This window comes from Pelodiscus sinensis, chromosome 4, assembly GCF_052426305.1.
Source record: "Pelodiscus sinensis isolate ZL-2025 chromosome 4, ASM5242630v1, whole genome shotgun sequence".
Classification (NCBI taxonomy): Eukaryota; Metazoa; Chordata; order Testudines; family Trionychidae; genus Pelodiscus; species Pelodiscus sinensis.
In genome coordinates, this window is record NC_143055.1 from 61,367,154 (window position 1) to 61,382,550 (window position 15,397).

General features: G+C 41.7%; 1 protein-coding gene across 2 annotated transcripts in view; it reads left to right on the plus strand.

The window, feature by feature from the left end:
• DCTD (dCMP deaminase) overlaps window positions 1-13,159 on the plus strand; it is a 32,503-nt gene extending 19,344 nt beyond the window's left edge. For both annotated transcript variants that reach the window (XM_075930271.2, XM_075930270.2), the window contains 4 exons: window positions 115-250; window positions 5,457-5,573; window positions 9,811-9,907; window positions 12,006-13,159. In XM_075930271.2, the coding sequence (XP_075786386.1) occupies window positions 115-250; window positions 5,457-5,573; window positions 9,811-9,907; window positions 12,006-12,084 (429 nt within the window). In that variant the 3' untranslated portion in view covers window positions 12,085-13,159. The remainder of the gene's footprint in view (window positions 1-114; window positions 251-5,456; window positions 5,574-9,810; window positions 9,908-12,005) is intronic.
• Window positions 13,160-15,397: the final 2,238 nt, after the last annotated feature.

Consider the following 15,397-nt stretch of genomic DNA (forward strand, 5'->3'; position numbering starts at 1 on the left):
TTACTGTGATTAATCATGGCTTTTTTAATTTCACAATTAATTGCAATTATTATTTTAATAGTTTGACAGTAATAAATAATAGTACATTTTTTTTTTTTTTTTTTTTTTTTGTAGGTTGGTGCTTGCATTGTGAATTCAGAAAACAAGATTGTTGGAATTGGATATAATGGGATGCCTAATGGTTGCAGTGATGATTTGCTGCCCTGGACTAGAACAGCACAGAGTAAGCTAGACACAAAATATCCTTATGGTAAGGAACACTTTATAGGTAAGGTTTCCTATGTGTTGCAAATTAGACTCATAATTTAAATATGAGTCCAAATGCTGTCCCAGCATGGTAAATATTGATTCATTTACCCTCAACTTGGCTGATTTAACAGGCATGCAGGTGGTATATCACCATGAAATCACAGCTCTAGAAATAGTGTTTATTGGCTCTCTATTTCTGTAGAGTCTCTGGGACAAACAGCATCATCTTTGATTTTACAATTTCCTACTAATGATAAAGGGTTGTTAAATAAATATTTAAGATTTTTAACTATTTTTCCCCATGTTATTTTACAGACTCAGAATTAGTAAACAGGTTAACTAAACTTTTGTTATAGCACAGGGGTCTCAAACTCATGACCTATGGGCTATCCCTGGCCAAAGCAATTGTGTAGTCCTGCCGGGAATACTGAGGAAAGAGGAGAAGCCGTTGGTTTCTGCCCCCAACCTCATCCTTTCCTGCCTGAACCCAATTCCCTGAGGGACACAGCCTTGGAGATTACCTGGGGGGTTCTGGCGTGGGGCAGTAGCAGTGGTCAGCCCCACCCTGCACTCTCTGCAGTGGGGACCTACTGTTTGCAGCTGCAAGAGAGAATGGGGATCTGGTAATGGCAGCACAAGAAGGGACAGGGGAAAGAAATGTGGAAGTGCCAGACTCTTTGGGAGATGTTTCTACAGGTCTGGGAGCTCCTCAGGCTCTCAGATTCTACAGATCCATAAGAGGATAGTAGTGGAGATAGATCTATCTCCTTCAGAGACGTCAAGGGAAAACCATGCAAGGCAATAATTTTATGAAAATTTAAGGACAGTCTCATTCTACTGATCTGCTGGAATTTAGTTAAGTGTATTCTAAAAACACGTATATCATGGCAGAAAAGTTGTGCCGTGTTCACATAGGGAACATATAAGGATCACATAGTTCATAAACGTATATATTTTCCAATTAACCATGTTAGTAAGAAAACAGGCTCTTTACTTTTTAATTCTATTTTATGATAAGACAACATTTTATAACATATTATGTGTCATATATAATACAGTACCATATCTGGTGCATAATATTTCAGAACATTTTAGTGTCTGTTTCAAATAGTAATTTTTAATGCATGGTAATATAAAGTTAAACTTTGCTCCAGATTTCCTTTCTGATTGCTACTTATGATATATGGCAATCTGTTATCAAACCTCTTGATCAGGCAAGTAAACATAATACTATTAATGGTCATATGGTTCTTATTATTAATGTTGTATGGATCAAACTCTTTTTATTAGGTGGGAGGAGTAGTTTTGACTTTACAATCCACTGAAGACATCTTCATGGCTGGATAGAGGATATGCAGAAAGCAACAGGAGTAGTGTGAAGGATGGCCTCTTTTGTTGGATGTATGAAAGATTTTGGGTTAGATCACAACACAAGATCAAACATTCAGGATGATAATGTGGTTCAAGGTGAAAGGAAACAGAAATGTGAAAAATAGTAGGCAAAAAGATATTAGTAAGAAATATATTCTTGCTGAAGAATAGGGAAGTTAGTCCCTCTGTCCACTTTTTTTTATTAAAACATTCACAAATAGTCAATACTGTATATAAGGTTCCACTGTTGGCTTCTGTTCTGAAAAAGTGGCTTGGAAAATGTTCCCCAAACACTTCGTTAGTAGTAGAAATAACCAGGTAATGAGAATTTAGAATACGTTCTGAACCTGCTGTCGGAGGGAAGAGGAAAGTATTTACCCACAGGATATTGTAAAATTGATAATTCTGATGTTCTCCATTTTGGACTTTTACATCGTATTGAATGCCTATGCAGAATTCATAGGAATAGAAAAGTTACTCTCTTAATGTTTCTGTGTAGACGTTATTTCAGAATAACTGATATTATTCTGAAATAGGCTAAGTACAAGTCTACACTACAAGCAGTTATTTCAACGTAATGTCAAAATAATGTCAAGCTGGAGGATTTCTTACTCTGACTCCTGTAACCCTCATTGTATGAGGAGTAAGTGAAGTTGGAGGAAGAGTGCTCTATCTCGGACTTCCTGCTGCGTAGACAGTGCCAAAAGGTGAAATAAGCTGTTTCGATTTAAGCTATGCAATTGACCTAGCTCAAGTTATGTAGCTTATTTCGGCTTTAGCTCTGCTGTTTAGATGTGCCCTTACTGCTAGAAACTGGGATTTATAATCCAGTGCATAGTGTTAATAAGATGGAAGTTCCCAGCCTGCTGGTATCAAAATGTTAAACTAGGGAGAGCTACTTAGTTATTAGCATAGGATAATCAGAACTCCTAGGTTAAAATTTCTGGTTCTTCCACTGATGTGTCACATGAAATTTAACCAGTCATATAGGTATATTAAGACACAGGCTAACTGTATAAATGCCATTTGAATTCATTCAAATCAAAAGCAAACTCTTTTCTCTTTCAGTTGCTTAAGACTTTCTCTAACACATTGTTCTTGGAATGAAAGCTGTCTTGCGTGAGCCTCACCTAACTTAATATTTTTACTTTGATAGTTTTTGCAAAATCAATTAAATCTTTTTAGTCTTTCTGTCTGTAAAAACTGTTGACAGTATCATGAGCATCTCTTGCTGCTGGGTAACAATAATCAGTACCATGACCTTCACAGAAGGATTGCAGAATCTCTTCAAATCCTATCTGAGGCTATTCAAGATCCCAAACAAGCTCCTGGACATTCCGTAGGCTGCGGTTTTCATATAAGTGGCATTTCCAAGTTAATGAAGCCATAATGAAGCCTATTAAAGCAATCTGGCATGCATCTGCCACTTACACCCTATCTTCTAAAGAGGGCTGAGAATCATAGAATACTAGAATTGGAAGGGACCTTGAGAGATCATCAATTCCAGTCTTCTGGCCTCATGACAAGACCAAGCACCATCTAGATCAGTGGTCCCCAAGGACGTGCCCATGGGCACCATGGCGCCCTCTGGGGCATTTATGTGCGCCCGCCGAATGATCTGGGGCGGCTTTGCCCCGGGCACATGGTACATGGGCGGCCCCTGTCCCAGGCGCGCAGCACATGCGTAGTGTCGGCCCCGGGCGCATGGTGCATGGGCGGCCTCTGCCCCGGTGCTGGCCCCAGGTGCGTGGCGCATGGGCGGCCGTTACCCTGGGTGCGCGGCATGTGCGTGGCACCGCCCCCAGCACGCAGCGTGTGTGCAGCCACGCCCCCGGGTGCCCGGCAGCCCCAAAAGGTTGGGGACCACTGGTCTAGATCATCCCTGATAGTGTGTGTGTGTGTGTGTGTGTGGGTTTTTTTTTTTTAAAAATCTAAGCTGCTCTTAAATATCTCCAATCTTGGGGATTACTGGGGAGTAGGGGGAGGCATGGCATGGGGTGGCAGCAACGATTGGCCCCCTTCCTGCACTACCCATGCTGGCAGGTGCAGCAGGGAAATGCTGTGCACTTGGTGCACGTACTCTGCTTCCTGTGGCTCCTGCTGCTGTGGGGAATGTGGAGGCTCCCAACCACTACTGCTGCTTTGTACCAGGCCTCCCTGGTACTTCTTGGGGCCATGCCCTTTGAGGAACAGCGTGCATTGGAGGGGGGGTGAGCGCTGGGTGGCAGGAAGGAGTAGGGCATGGTGGACAGGTACTGACATGCCCCTCCCCGTCTAGATTGCAAAAATGGTCCCACCAGAGATGGCCCATGGACTGTGAGCTTGAGTCCCCTGATGTACACAGGTGCTGCATTGTCCTAATCACACCAACATATAAACCCTATGGCATTTATGGAGACTATTATATCAATTTAGGGTGTCAAGTCCGTAGGACAAGGCTGTAGTGTGTACACTGACCTGATTAGCTAGACTTATGCTGTCTTATGTCAACCTAATTATGTAGTGTAGACCAAGCCTAAGACTCTTGTCATGGCACAAATACATGCCTCATTGTTGCAGCTGTCCACTCCCCAGTGTAATTGTAACTTAAGTACTGGACAGTAACAGGCTACAGAACCCATCGCTGTCTCAATCTGGTAACATTCTAAATAAAAGGATCCTGTAACTCTGCTTATAGCTGTTTCCATGACTTTATGCTGACTCTACACACATAATAGACTTAAGGGCCACGGTGACATTTCTGGAATTCTATCTGTGTTGTAAGTTGGACTCAGTCCTTTTCCTAGTCATCAGGTATTTGAATCTCAAAGTCCATCATTATTACTGATTTTACTTGGCAGTTCTTGCAGAGTTCCCTCCCTCCTCGTGCTCTCAACCAGTTTTGAAGCAGTAGCCACTAGAGTGGTCTGGCTACACTCAAACGGCCAAATAGCCACAAGTGGCTAGCGTGTTGGACACCATGGATCTATCCAATATGTTATATTGAACACATCACCGCACTGCCAAGGGCTGTAAATGTCCAGGAAGACTGAAATATCTTTTTCACCCCAGTTTGTAAGACATTTAATACCCTCGTAATGCATCCAGTATGAAAACTTAGATGTATAGATGTGGTCTCTTTGTAAAAGCTTAGATATGCTTTTGGAATGGAACAGTGAAGCTGCTGCTTTTGCTATATCTATGTTTTAGAGAAATATAGGACTTTGTGTTTTCATTCAGGAAGTCTGGTATTTTTCCATGATCAGTAAACTCACTTAACATTAAAGATAAGAACATTCTTGTGGTTATGAGTGTCTCTTGTGTATTCTCAGGGTGAAAGAATCATGCAGCAAAGCTGAGCAGTTCTGACACCCTGAGGACAGAACTGTTCAGTTTTACTTGATGATTCTCCTGCCCTTAAGAGTGCACATGGCACTTGTATAGCTGTAAGAATGTTCCTATCTGTGCATATAAACAATACATGAGCTGTTTTATATTGGCAATTAGGTACTCTAGAGAGTTGTGAAGCTGTGAGAGATTACCATACTTGGGGTGGTTGAAGACCAAGTAGTTTCAGCCCTAGAGCTTTGTTGCCTACAAGTGCTAGCAAAAGGCAATGCTAATGTGCTTAATGATTTCATTCCTAATCAGCAGTCTGGTCAGAACAATTGACCTTCATTAATCTTGGTATTTCTCATTTAATTTTTTTCTTTTCCCTCTAATGAACAAGTCAGGTTATTTGACTTTGAAAGGATGCAAGCCGTTACCTCTTAACACTTAGTTAATTTTAGATTGACTCATTTAAATGAACAGTATTATGAATATTTTTCTTCTACTTTTCTACTTTTTAAAATCAGTGTGCCATGCTGAATTGAATGCCATTATGAACAAAAACTCAGCTGATGTGAAAGGCTGCAGCATGTATGTTGCCTTGTTTCCATGTAATGAATGTGCGAAACTCATCATCCAGGCAGGTAAGGAGCAATGATGCCAGCTTGATTTTTGTCAGAGTTGCAGCACTGCTTGCTCATCAGTATCTTATCACAGATGTATTTGATTTTAAATGGCTGTTGTTTAGATCTAAATTAATTGCACTATCAACTTCATAAGATACTTGTGTTTTTGCATTTGAGTGGTGCCAAGTTTTTCCAGTGCTAATTGCATCCTCTGTGATTCTTAGCGTGTTTTTAATTTAGGTTTACAACTTCTTAGACCAGGAGCTGCCAAAGAACAGCACAGGCATTGCATATCATTACTGTCAGTTTACTGTGCTCTGACACATAGAATAGAGTATAGGGAAAAGAAATAAACTTCTGTCTGACACAAAGTCTGTTGGGAGTATATACATGAAATTTTAATTTGAATGTAATACATGGTAGATATTTTAAGATTTTAAAAGATATTTGCCCATAAATGTCATAAGACTTCTATGATTCTACTTTAATTATATCTTTCATTACTCTTGATTTAAAATCTATACCACTGCAGCAAGTGTGCTGGCCTGTTTTGCCTTTTTCAGATGATTAGGTGTAATTGCAATAGAATTTGGTTCCATAAGACTCCCTGCTTAAGTTCCTACAACTGTGTGTGTGCGTGCACATAAATAAATAAAGGGGTTACGTCTTGAGACAGTTACATAGTGGGGGGATTTCAGGATTGATCAGACCTCATTTAGTGAAATCTCATCAAAGTCTTGGGGAGATGGAAAATTTGGATGAAGATGCCCAAGACTGAACCATTCACCCTGCCTTTGGTCCACCTGCCTATATAGACACAGGAAGGTTAGGGAAGATGTTCGGTATTCTAGAAAATGTATCTCTTTGTGTATTACCTAAGTATGATTTGCTATAAGCTTAAACCAAAGTCCTGCTCTTTTCCTCGTACAGAGGAAAGGCTGGTATCAGACTCTGCTGGTTGGCCATAAGAAAGTGAATGAAAGTGTCAGCCAAAAAGTGAATGAGAGGCTCAGATACAGTAAACTTCCGATAATCCGGCACCTTTAGGACCCAGGGGGTGCCGGATTATCAGATATGCCGGACTATCAGAAGGGGGGGCTATGAGGGGTCTGGAGTGGGGTGGGAGGGGATGCTACCCCAGACCGCCTCATAGCCCCCCCCTTACAATAGTCCGGCTCTGCCCCAGGCGTCCCTGATTCAGCTGCTGCTGGTCAGTTTCAGCAGCAGCTGAATCGGGGGATGCCTGTAATAGAGCAGCTGGGGTGCTGCCAGGTTGGTCCCGCAACGCCAAGGGGCGGCGCTACAGCACCAACCCAGCAGCACTCCAGCTGCTCTTGGGGACGCCTGGGACAGAGCAGCTGGGGTACTGCCCGGTTGGTCCCGTAGCGCTGCCCCTCGGGGCTGCGGGACCAACCCGGCAGCACCCCAGCTGCTCTTGGGGACGCCTGGGGCAGAGCAGCTGGAGTGCTGCCGGGTTGTTCCCGCAGCACCAAAGGACGGCGCTGTGGGACCAACCGGGCAGGACCCCAGCTGCTCTGCCCCAGGCGTCCCCAAGAGCAGCTGGGGTGCTGCCGGGTTGGTCCCGCAGCCCCGAGGGGCAGTGCTACGAGACCAACCCGGCAGCACCCCAGCTGCTCTGCTCCCGGCTTCCCCGATTCAGCTGCTGGTCAGTTTCAGCAGCAGCTGAATGGAGGAAGCCTGTCCGGCTGCCCCAGCACTTCCGGCACCATCAGGAGTCCCGGAGCATTGGATGCCAGACTAATGGAGTTTTACTGTACTTAGTGCATGGCAGGCTTCGTGTGGTATAAATTTGTAGCCAGGCTTTCTGCAAACTGACTGTTCATATAGAAAAAACCCTGCATATGACCAGGTCCGTGGGGGGAAGTTATTCTGTATTAGATAAGACTTCTTCCTTGATGCATTGATCCGATTTACAGTGGAGTTATTACAAAAACAAACAAGGAAGTAATACAATGGCTTCCCAAATAAAAACATCTAGATACACGCTAGAAAGGCAATAAGACTCGTATTTTAGTTTCAGAGGTCCTATAACTTGTCTCCCATAGTCTGTGAATGTTGTTCTGAGATTCTGGGATCCAGCAGATAAAAGAACTTCCAAAGTTTGAAAAGTCTGATTCCTACGAAGGTGGGGGTCAGTGTTCCCTGTAAGTTGTGGCTTATGCGAGAGATATCCAAATGCAGCCTACCTGATTAGCAGAACACTCCCATCTAGATTTTTTTTTTTTTTTTTTTTTAATTTTTACTTGTGGTTCACTTCCGTACACACACAAATAATTATTCTGCACCTGGATGGAAAAAATCTGCACATGGATGGAAAATAATGGGGACATTAGTGGTGGTGCTTGCCAGAAGCTGCCAATATAGGCTGGCACACAGGGAGACTCACTCTGGGGAGGAGTCCAATGGAATTTGGCCTTTCCAGATCTAGGGAATGGTAAGCATAATGAAAAAGTAAGCGTAGCCTTTAGGTTGGCTAATTGTTTTAAGATGCATTTCTTTTCTGTAGGGCTTTTTATTCTAAATAAATGATGCTCTGCTTTGCTTTGATTGTCGATTACTACCGTCATTGCCCTGGAGGTCTTAAAAAGAATGCCAAGGTGTTAGATCTTTAAGGTGATCATGGTTGATGCAGGGGTCTGCGCTCTAGTATTTGGTTTGAGAGTAGGAGAAACCCATGTTCCATTCCGAGACTCTGTGGTAGGAGAGTCACACAGAGAAACTGGGGAGGGGAGAGAATAATTGTGATACTGTTCAGCTTTTGGCTGAAAGTTCTTATTTCAGTCTTTCATGGAAATTTTCAAATTTTTATTTTCACCAAAAATTTTCCATGGAGAGGCTATTTTATGAACTGCTTCACTCTTAACTCGTAGTATAGACGTAGCCTTTCTGGGCAAAAAATATACTAATGAGGGACTAATTTGCATGAGTCGCAATCTCATTTGCGTATTTTCTGCCAATCCGTTTTTGCACTAGGGCCGTGGTCACCAACCAGTAGCTCGCAATCTACTGGTAGATCTCAGGGGCTCTAAGAGTAGCTCTTGAGCCCTCTCTGAACTGCGCGCCTGCGCAGTACATTTACATTAGACTTCCTCATTTGAGGAGCAGCTACTCACTGAGCAACAACACAGGTGAGTAGCTGCGAGGAATGGTGGGAGCTGGGAGGTCGGGAGGGCTGAAACACTCCAGCAAGCTGATTGTGGCTTTCAGCTGAAAGCGGCTGCCCCACACTCCAGCTGATCGGCGGCTTCTCCTCTGCGCCTGCCCACGTGGAGCTTGGTGCACCCTGGCTGAGCGCCATGGCCAGCTGGCCGGGCAGCCACTTCTCTTCCCTCCAGCCCAGCTGCCCTGCGCTCAGCCCAGGGAGGCTGCGTCTAGCTCCAGCTGTGCTGGAGCAAGCTTCCCAGGCTGAGCGCAGGATCACAGATGCCCATCTGATGGACTGCATACGACTAGCAATCTCAGACTACAACCCAGACTTCAAGACACTGGTAGATACTGTTCAGTCACAGGTGTCACACTGAGACTCTGTTATTGGAAGAAAAAAATATATAATTATCAATACTTGATTTTAGATTTACAAAATAGCAGAGAACAAAATGTATAATTGTAAATGCTTCATTTGACATTTAAATAGCATGAATTAAAAACAGACCATTTATTTCATAACTATAAACATGTGATTTCAATTGTATATATTGCGTAATTTAAAAATAAACTGTTCAACTGTGTATAAGGGCTGGGGATAGCAAGTGATGGACAGGAGAAGAGAGGGCGGGGCTTCAAGGAAGGGGCAGGGCTTCAAGGAAGGGGCAGGGCGGTAGATCTTCGCCTGTTCTGAGACTTAAAAAGTGATCTTGGGTGTAAAAAGGTTGGAGACCGCTGCACTAGGGGGCTTTGCGCAAAAACAAGCAGTGTGGACGTCTTTTTGTGCACCGGTGGGTCTTGTGGAAAAAGGGGTTTGTGCAAAACCTCCAGTGCAAAAATGGATCAGCAGAAAATATGCAAATGAGATTGCGACTCATGCAAATGAGTCTCTCGGCATATTTTTTGCCAAGAAAACTCGTAGCGTAGACGTAGCCTCACAGTATAATTTATAATACGTTTTCATGTAATGTGGTACCTAGAATATATGGATAGGTGCTCTTTTTAGTCTTGTATATGTCTAAATTATTTTCCCCTATCCGATTTATTTCTGCTTGTAATTATAGCATGTCTTCTGATAATACATTTGTAGGTATAAAAGAAGTTATTTTTATGTCTGACAAATACCATGACAGCCCTGAAATGACAGCTGCCCGGCGCATGTTTGATTTAGTGGGAATTATATACAGGTAAGACATAGAGCATTGACTGGTGGTGGTTGACACTTAAATATGCAAATAAAGAAACTGTGTAAGGAAGAAACTGGTTAGGCAAAAACATTTTTTTTTCTCCTTATGTAACTTGTGTGGTACAGTTAATTCTCTTACAAAAACTCCCGAGCAGATTTAGTGCCAGTCAATTTACCTCTGATAGCTTTTGAAACTGAAGTCTGGTCTCTGGGGAACAGCAGTAGCTGCTTCTGAACTGTCCCTTGCCACTATGCCTTAAATCCAATCTTGTGGTATTTAGGAGTGACCTAACTTCTTACTTCAATGTTTGTTCACTCCTTGGCCTTTCTTCTAAGACTGCCATCAAGATTTCCAATTGGGGCGATGGTTTTATGGTGTGTGTATTCATATTTGCTTGACTGGAACCACCTATTTGTTTTATGTAGACCATGGAACCATGTTGGAAGGGTAATAACTTTCTGTCCAGGGGGACCAACAGATTTGCCAGGCTCAGGGCAAGATGTGTGTGTGTGGGGGGAGAGGGGGGTGATTCCATGCTCTGGAAGGGGCAGGGCCTTTGGTGAAAGGGGTAGGACTGGGGGCAGCCAGCCCTCAGCGCTGCCCAGAGTGTAACATGTCTGCCCTCTTATCCCTCAACCAGATATGAGAGTTGCCTGGAGTGTACCACAAGGGGTTCAGCCTGGGGCTCCAGTCACCACTGTTCCTGCAGCTGGGAGTCCTGGGACCTTTTGAATCGCTGGGACCTAGGGCAACGGCTCCCTTTGTCCTCTTTGCCCCCCCTCCCTTCTTGGCAGAACTGCTTCTGATATAACCAGTCTGAACTGGAGTTTAACCAGGAGCATATCAGTCTCTATCATTGTCCAGTCTTCTGCAGTCCGCTTTCTTAAAAGAATAAAACCTGGAATATGTATCCTGAAGTGATGAGAATCTGAATGATCTGTTAAGTTTTTTAAGCATAGTGACAGAGATATCTCAAGACAGCTAGTTTGACAGCTAGTTTGATGCCAATAACATGCTATGGGAGAGACTAATTACGCAGTCATGGGGAGACTTTAGAATTCCAAAAAGTTTTACAATATTAATATAAAACCTTCTTACATTTTACAAATACATCAATTCTGACAGAAAATTTTAGGATGAAAAGCTACCTGCTGGGCTAAGAAACACCCATGAACCAATACAGCTGTATTTGAAATTCACTTTTAAAATCAGTGTATTTCCTGCCATTAAAGTTACTTGGCTAACTAAGGCATAAATCATTCCATTACAAATGAAATCTTACCATAATTTCCCTATGGTGAGTAGTATTCCTTGCTTCTCAATTTGCTGGGCTGGAAAAAATGGACATTATAATCGATTAGTGTATCTGTGGTCAACAACATGTTCTTTACTGTGTTTACTGTTTTCACCTGTCATATTGATTATTAAGGATACAAGTTGTACTTAACAAATCTCTGGATCTGAATTTTGAAGCCTGAGACCCTAAAACCACTTCATTTGCATAATCCTTTGTTTATTTGTAATTGTAAATTAAATATTTGGTCCCTGAATACCTTCCTTGTTAATTGCAGTAGCAGATGCTCTAATGGTGTAAAAAGATGCATTTTGTGGCAATATTAATTTTATAATTCCAAAGTTATACTTTTTAAATGATTCCCTCTTAACCATTGTAGTTATTTCTTTTACAGTGCATATTGCAGTTTATTCCCTTTGCTCAAAAAGTATTGAAGTAAACTTTGAAAGTTTCCTGTTAAAACTTGGCAGGAAAGAAAAGAGATCAAATTTTGCAGAAAAACTGGTAACATGATGCCACCTCCTACAGCTAAGTTGTTAGAAATCCTTTGACTCCTGGGTAATTTATGAACTCCAATAGCTGAAGAACATACAGACTAAACAACCCCATGTGTCTTTTTGTCTTAGTCTTTCTTGTCCGGGTTTCTCTCAGTATGGTGCACTATAATTGGCTCCTATAGAGATAAAACGCTAAGTGAATCCAAGGAAATTTTTTTCTTCAAAAAATTTAGTTGGAGCCAAAGCAAACAAAATATTTAACTACTCACTGGCTAATATCTATCCTTTATTTTTATCTTATTTTCAGGAAATTCAAACCAAAGTGCAATAAGATCATCATTGACTTTGATTCAATTAACGCCAGACCAAGTCAGAAGCCTCTGTGAGTTACGTCTCATTAAATCTCTAGAAGATTGTGATTTTCCCTTTCTGAGAAGCTGCTAATGCCTTTCATCTTGAAGTTACACATAACTTTTTAATAGCCACTACAGCTAAAGTAGACATCTAAAGAATGTAAGGCCTCAAATTTTTCTGTCAGTCTTGTGATACAGAATCTACATTTAAACTTTTAGTTGCTGTATTTTTTTAAGCTTGTTTTAAAATCTGGAACTATATAGAGGAAACATAATATTGGATTTGTTCTACAAGAAAATGGTTTGATTCTTACTGCATCTGTCACCTCTTCTATTAAATGGAGTCCGAATTATTGTAGACAGTCTATTGTAGACAATAATATGCTGGAAACTCTCACTTACATATATAGCTCTGTCCTTATTCAATGTAGGTATCTACATAGCTAATCCACATAAAGTGTAAGAAATGTCCATGCAACTATTGATATTCAGTCTACAATAGCACTAGAATATTCTAGTTAAAATGTTACAACAGTTTAAAATATTGTGGTGTCAAAATATACTGTTGCAGTGATTTTTTTTAATTGCTGTTTTACGTTGTAATATACGGTGTCTGTGTCTAATTTTTTTTTTGGGAATATTCTCTTGAATTCAGTTTAGAAGACTACTAGATAATCCAACACAGTTCACTCTCAGAATTAACCTGTAAGGTAACTGAATCATTTTTTGTCCTCCGAGAGAAACAAAAGAGTTAAAGCATATTGAGGTGGTCTGCCAAAAGTAGTAATTGTGATTTTTAGCTTGTTTTTTAATGCTGGCACAGTGCCTTCATTTTCAAAAATGTTGCATAAAATAACATCCTTTTGATTTTATTTTGAGGGTTGGGACTAGATTTGAGTGCCTTTTCTTTAATTTGATTTTTTTAAAATTAAGTATGCCTAATGGCTTTGTTTAGAAGATGTTTTTATCCCATAGGTAATCATATTTTTTTAAATATGATTATTTCTGTAAGCTTTTATTTTTTCTGTAAAGGTTTTCTGGTTTGTATTTTGGGACATTATGTAATTTGGCTTCCTACCAGCACTATTAAAGTATTATTAAAATCTGCTATGCTGAAGTAGACTCATTATTATTATATTACAGTATGTGCCGGCCTCCAGAGTGCTGCTGTTTTTGCAATCATATGCAAAGCATATTTTGTACATTTGTAATGTCATGACAAAGTGTAATGTTCAAAAACCACTTGTTTCTTAAAGGGATGTTATGGAGCACAGGTCTGCTGCCGGGGGCAACTGCATGAGGGCCCGGTATTTCAAACGGGTCCAGAGCTCCTGGACACCGCTGCTGCTATTGAGGCAGTAGCGGCAGCCAGAGGCCCAGACCCCTTTCAATTGCCATGGGAGCGTTGCTCCATGCCACTCTGAGGGCTGGGCAGGAGGCTATAGCACCATGCTCTGGGCAGCGCTAAAGACTGATTACCCTTGACTGCACCCCTTCTGCCCGAGGCTCCACTTCATCCAGGGCACAGAGCCAGACTACCCCCACAGCTGGCCCCTGAGCCTGCAGTGGCTGTCAGTCGCGCTGATGGTAGTGTTAAGATGTTGGTCATTTGTGACCTTTTCCCTTACTGACTCCAAGCTTCCACAGTTGTTTTTCACTTGAAATTTGTCTGGGGTCTACTGCCAAAAGAGAGGGTTTTTTTTTGTGTATGTTAATTTTGAGGTGGATTGAACTGACTATTTGAGAATCCACATTCTAATTTTTCCTCCCCCTGCCTCAGTTCTCAAAAATGGCTTGAACTGGGAGCTCCATTTTTTTTCAGGTAATGTGGAAAGGTTATGTCAAACTATCCTGGGTTGATAACTGAGGGGAAATCTCTTGTAGCTACTACAATGAATTTTTGAATGTTAAAACGCAATTGTTGTAAATATTATCACTAGAAGTTCTCAATCCCTCATGGACCACATATTTATTGTTCTGCGGTATTTGGATCATGTCAAACAGAAAAGACATAATAGTGATAAAATGATCTTTAACAGTTGAGCTCAATTTCAGAGTGAATAAATGGTCTGACAAATTACTTTTCTCTTGCACATCTTTGAACACCAGTTCATCCCTCCATTTTTAAACCAGAACATTTTAACATCAAGAAATTCTTAGTTTCAGGATAGATTAGTTTTTTCATAGCGCATTTCTCAAACATTTGAATCAGAATCACCAATAGGATGGCCAGAACTTTACCAGGGTTCAAAAAAAGAACTAAATAAATTCATGGAAGATAGGTCAATCAATAACTATTAGCCAGGATGGATAGGGATGGTATCTCTAGCCTCTGTTTGTCAGGGGCTGGGAAGTTGTGACAGAGGTGACCCAGTATAGTCATTCTTATGGGAAATTCTTGGGCCTCTTCTGCTGAATCACTCTAATGTAAGATGTTAGAATCCTGTATTGACCTTGTAGAGTAACTTCAGTTTATTCATGTACACAGGTAGGTCCTATGAGTTCCAGGACGACTCCATACTTAAAGGGGTAGGAAGAGAAAAGGGCAGATTGGAAGGATGCTATAAAAGCCAAGATGAAGATAACGCTTAGTCTGATGTTAATTTGCTATTTAACAACAAATTCAAACACTAAAAAGGCATTTATACCATATCAAGTTTTTGTATCCTACTTGGAATAGGATGGATATTTGCTTACAGTCATTTAATCCAGAAAGAAATGTATTTGTAAACACAAACATGAAATATCTCCTTTGACTTCCAAATGAAGAACACTTGTGCTAATTATAAACTATATACTCCTGGGGGAGTTCTGCACAGGTGCAGAATTCATGTCCCATGCAGATTGTTTTGTTTCCTCACAGAATAATAGATTGTGACAGGGAAGCTGTGAGAGAGGTCATGTACCCCTTCCTGGCAGCAGTCCTGAATCAGTGTGGTGTTCTGGGCTTTGGGAGCAATTGGGGGAGATGTAAATCACCATCCCAGAGGAGGAAGGATGGGTGGTGCTTGGAGTGTATGCGAGGCTCTGTCCTTCTCACTCACTATTGCAGTGTGCCTGGCATGGAGGGGCAAGGCCCTGGGATATTTCTAGGACAGGCCCAGCCTTTTTGCTGTGTTAGGAGATTAGATGCAGCACCACTACCAAGTCCATATCTGGAGGAGAGGGGGACTGCAGACTCCATCCTGTGCTCCTCACTGGGAAACAGCCCCAGTGCATGCTCCTTACTCTGCTGCTGTGATGAAGCTTCAGGGAGCTTTGGCTAAGGCACCATTTAGGGAGGCCAAAGGGTCTGCTTCCAGCATATGCTAGAGGCAGAGCTCTTTCCTGCAGCATTGTACAGGCA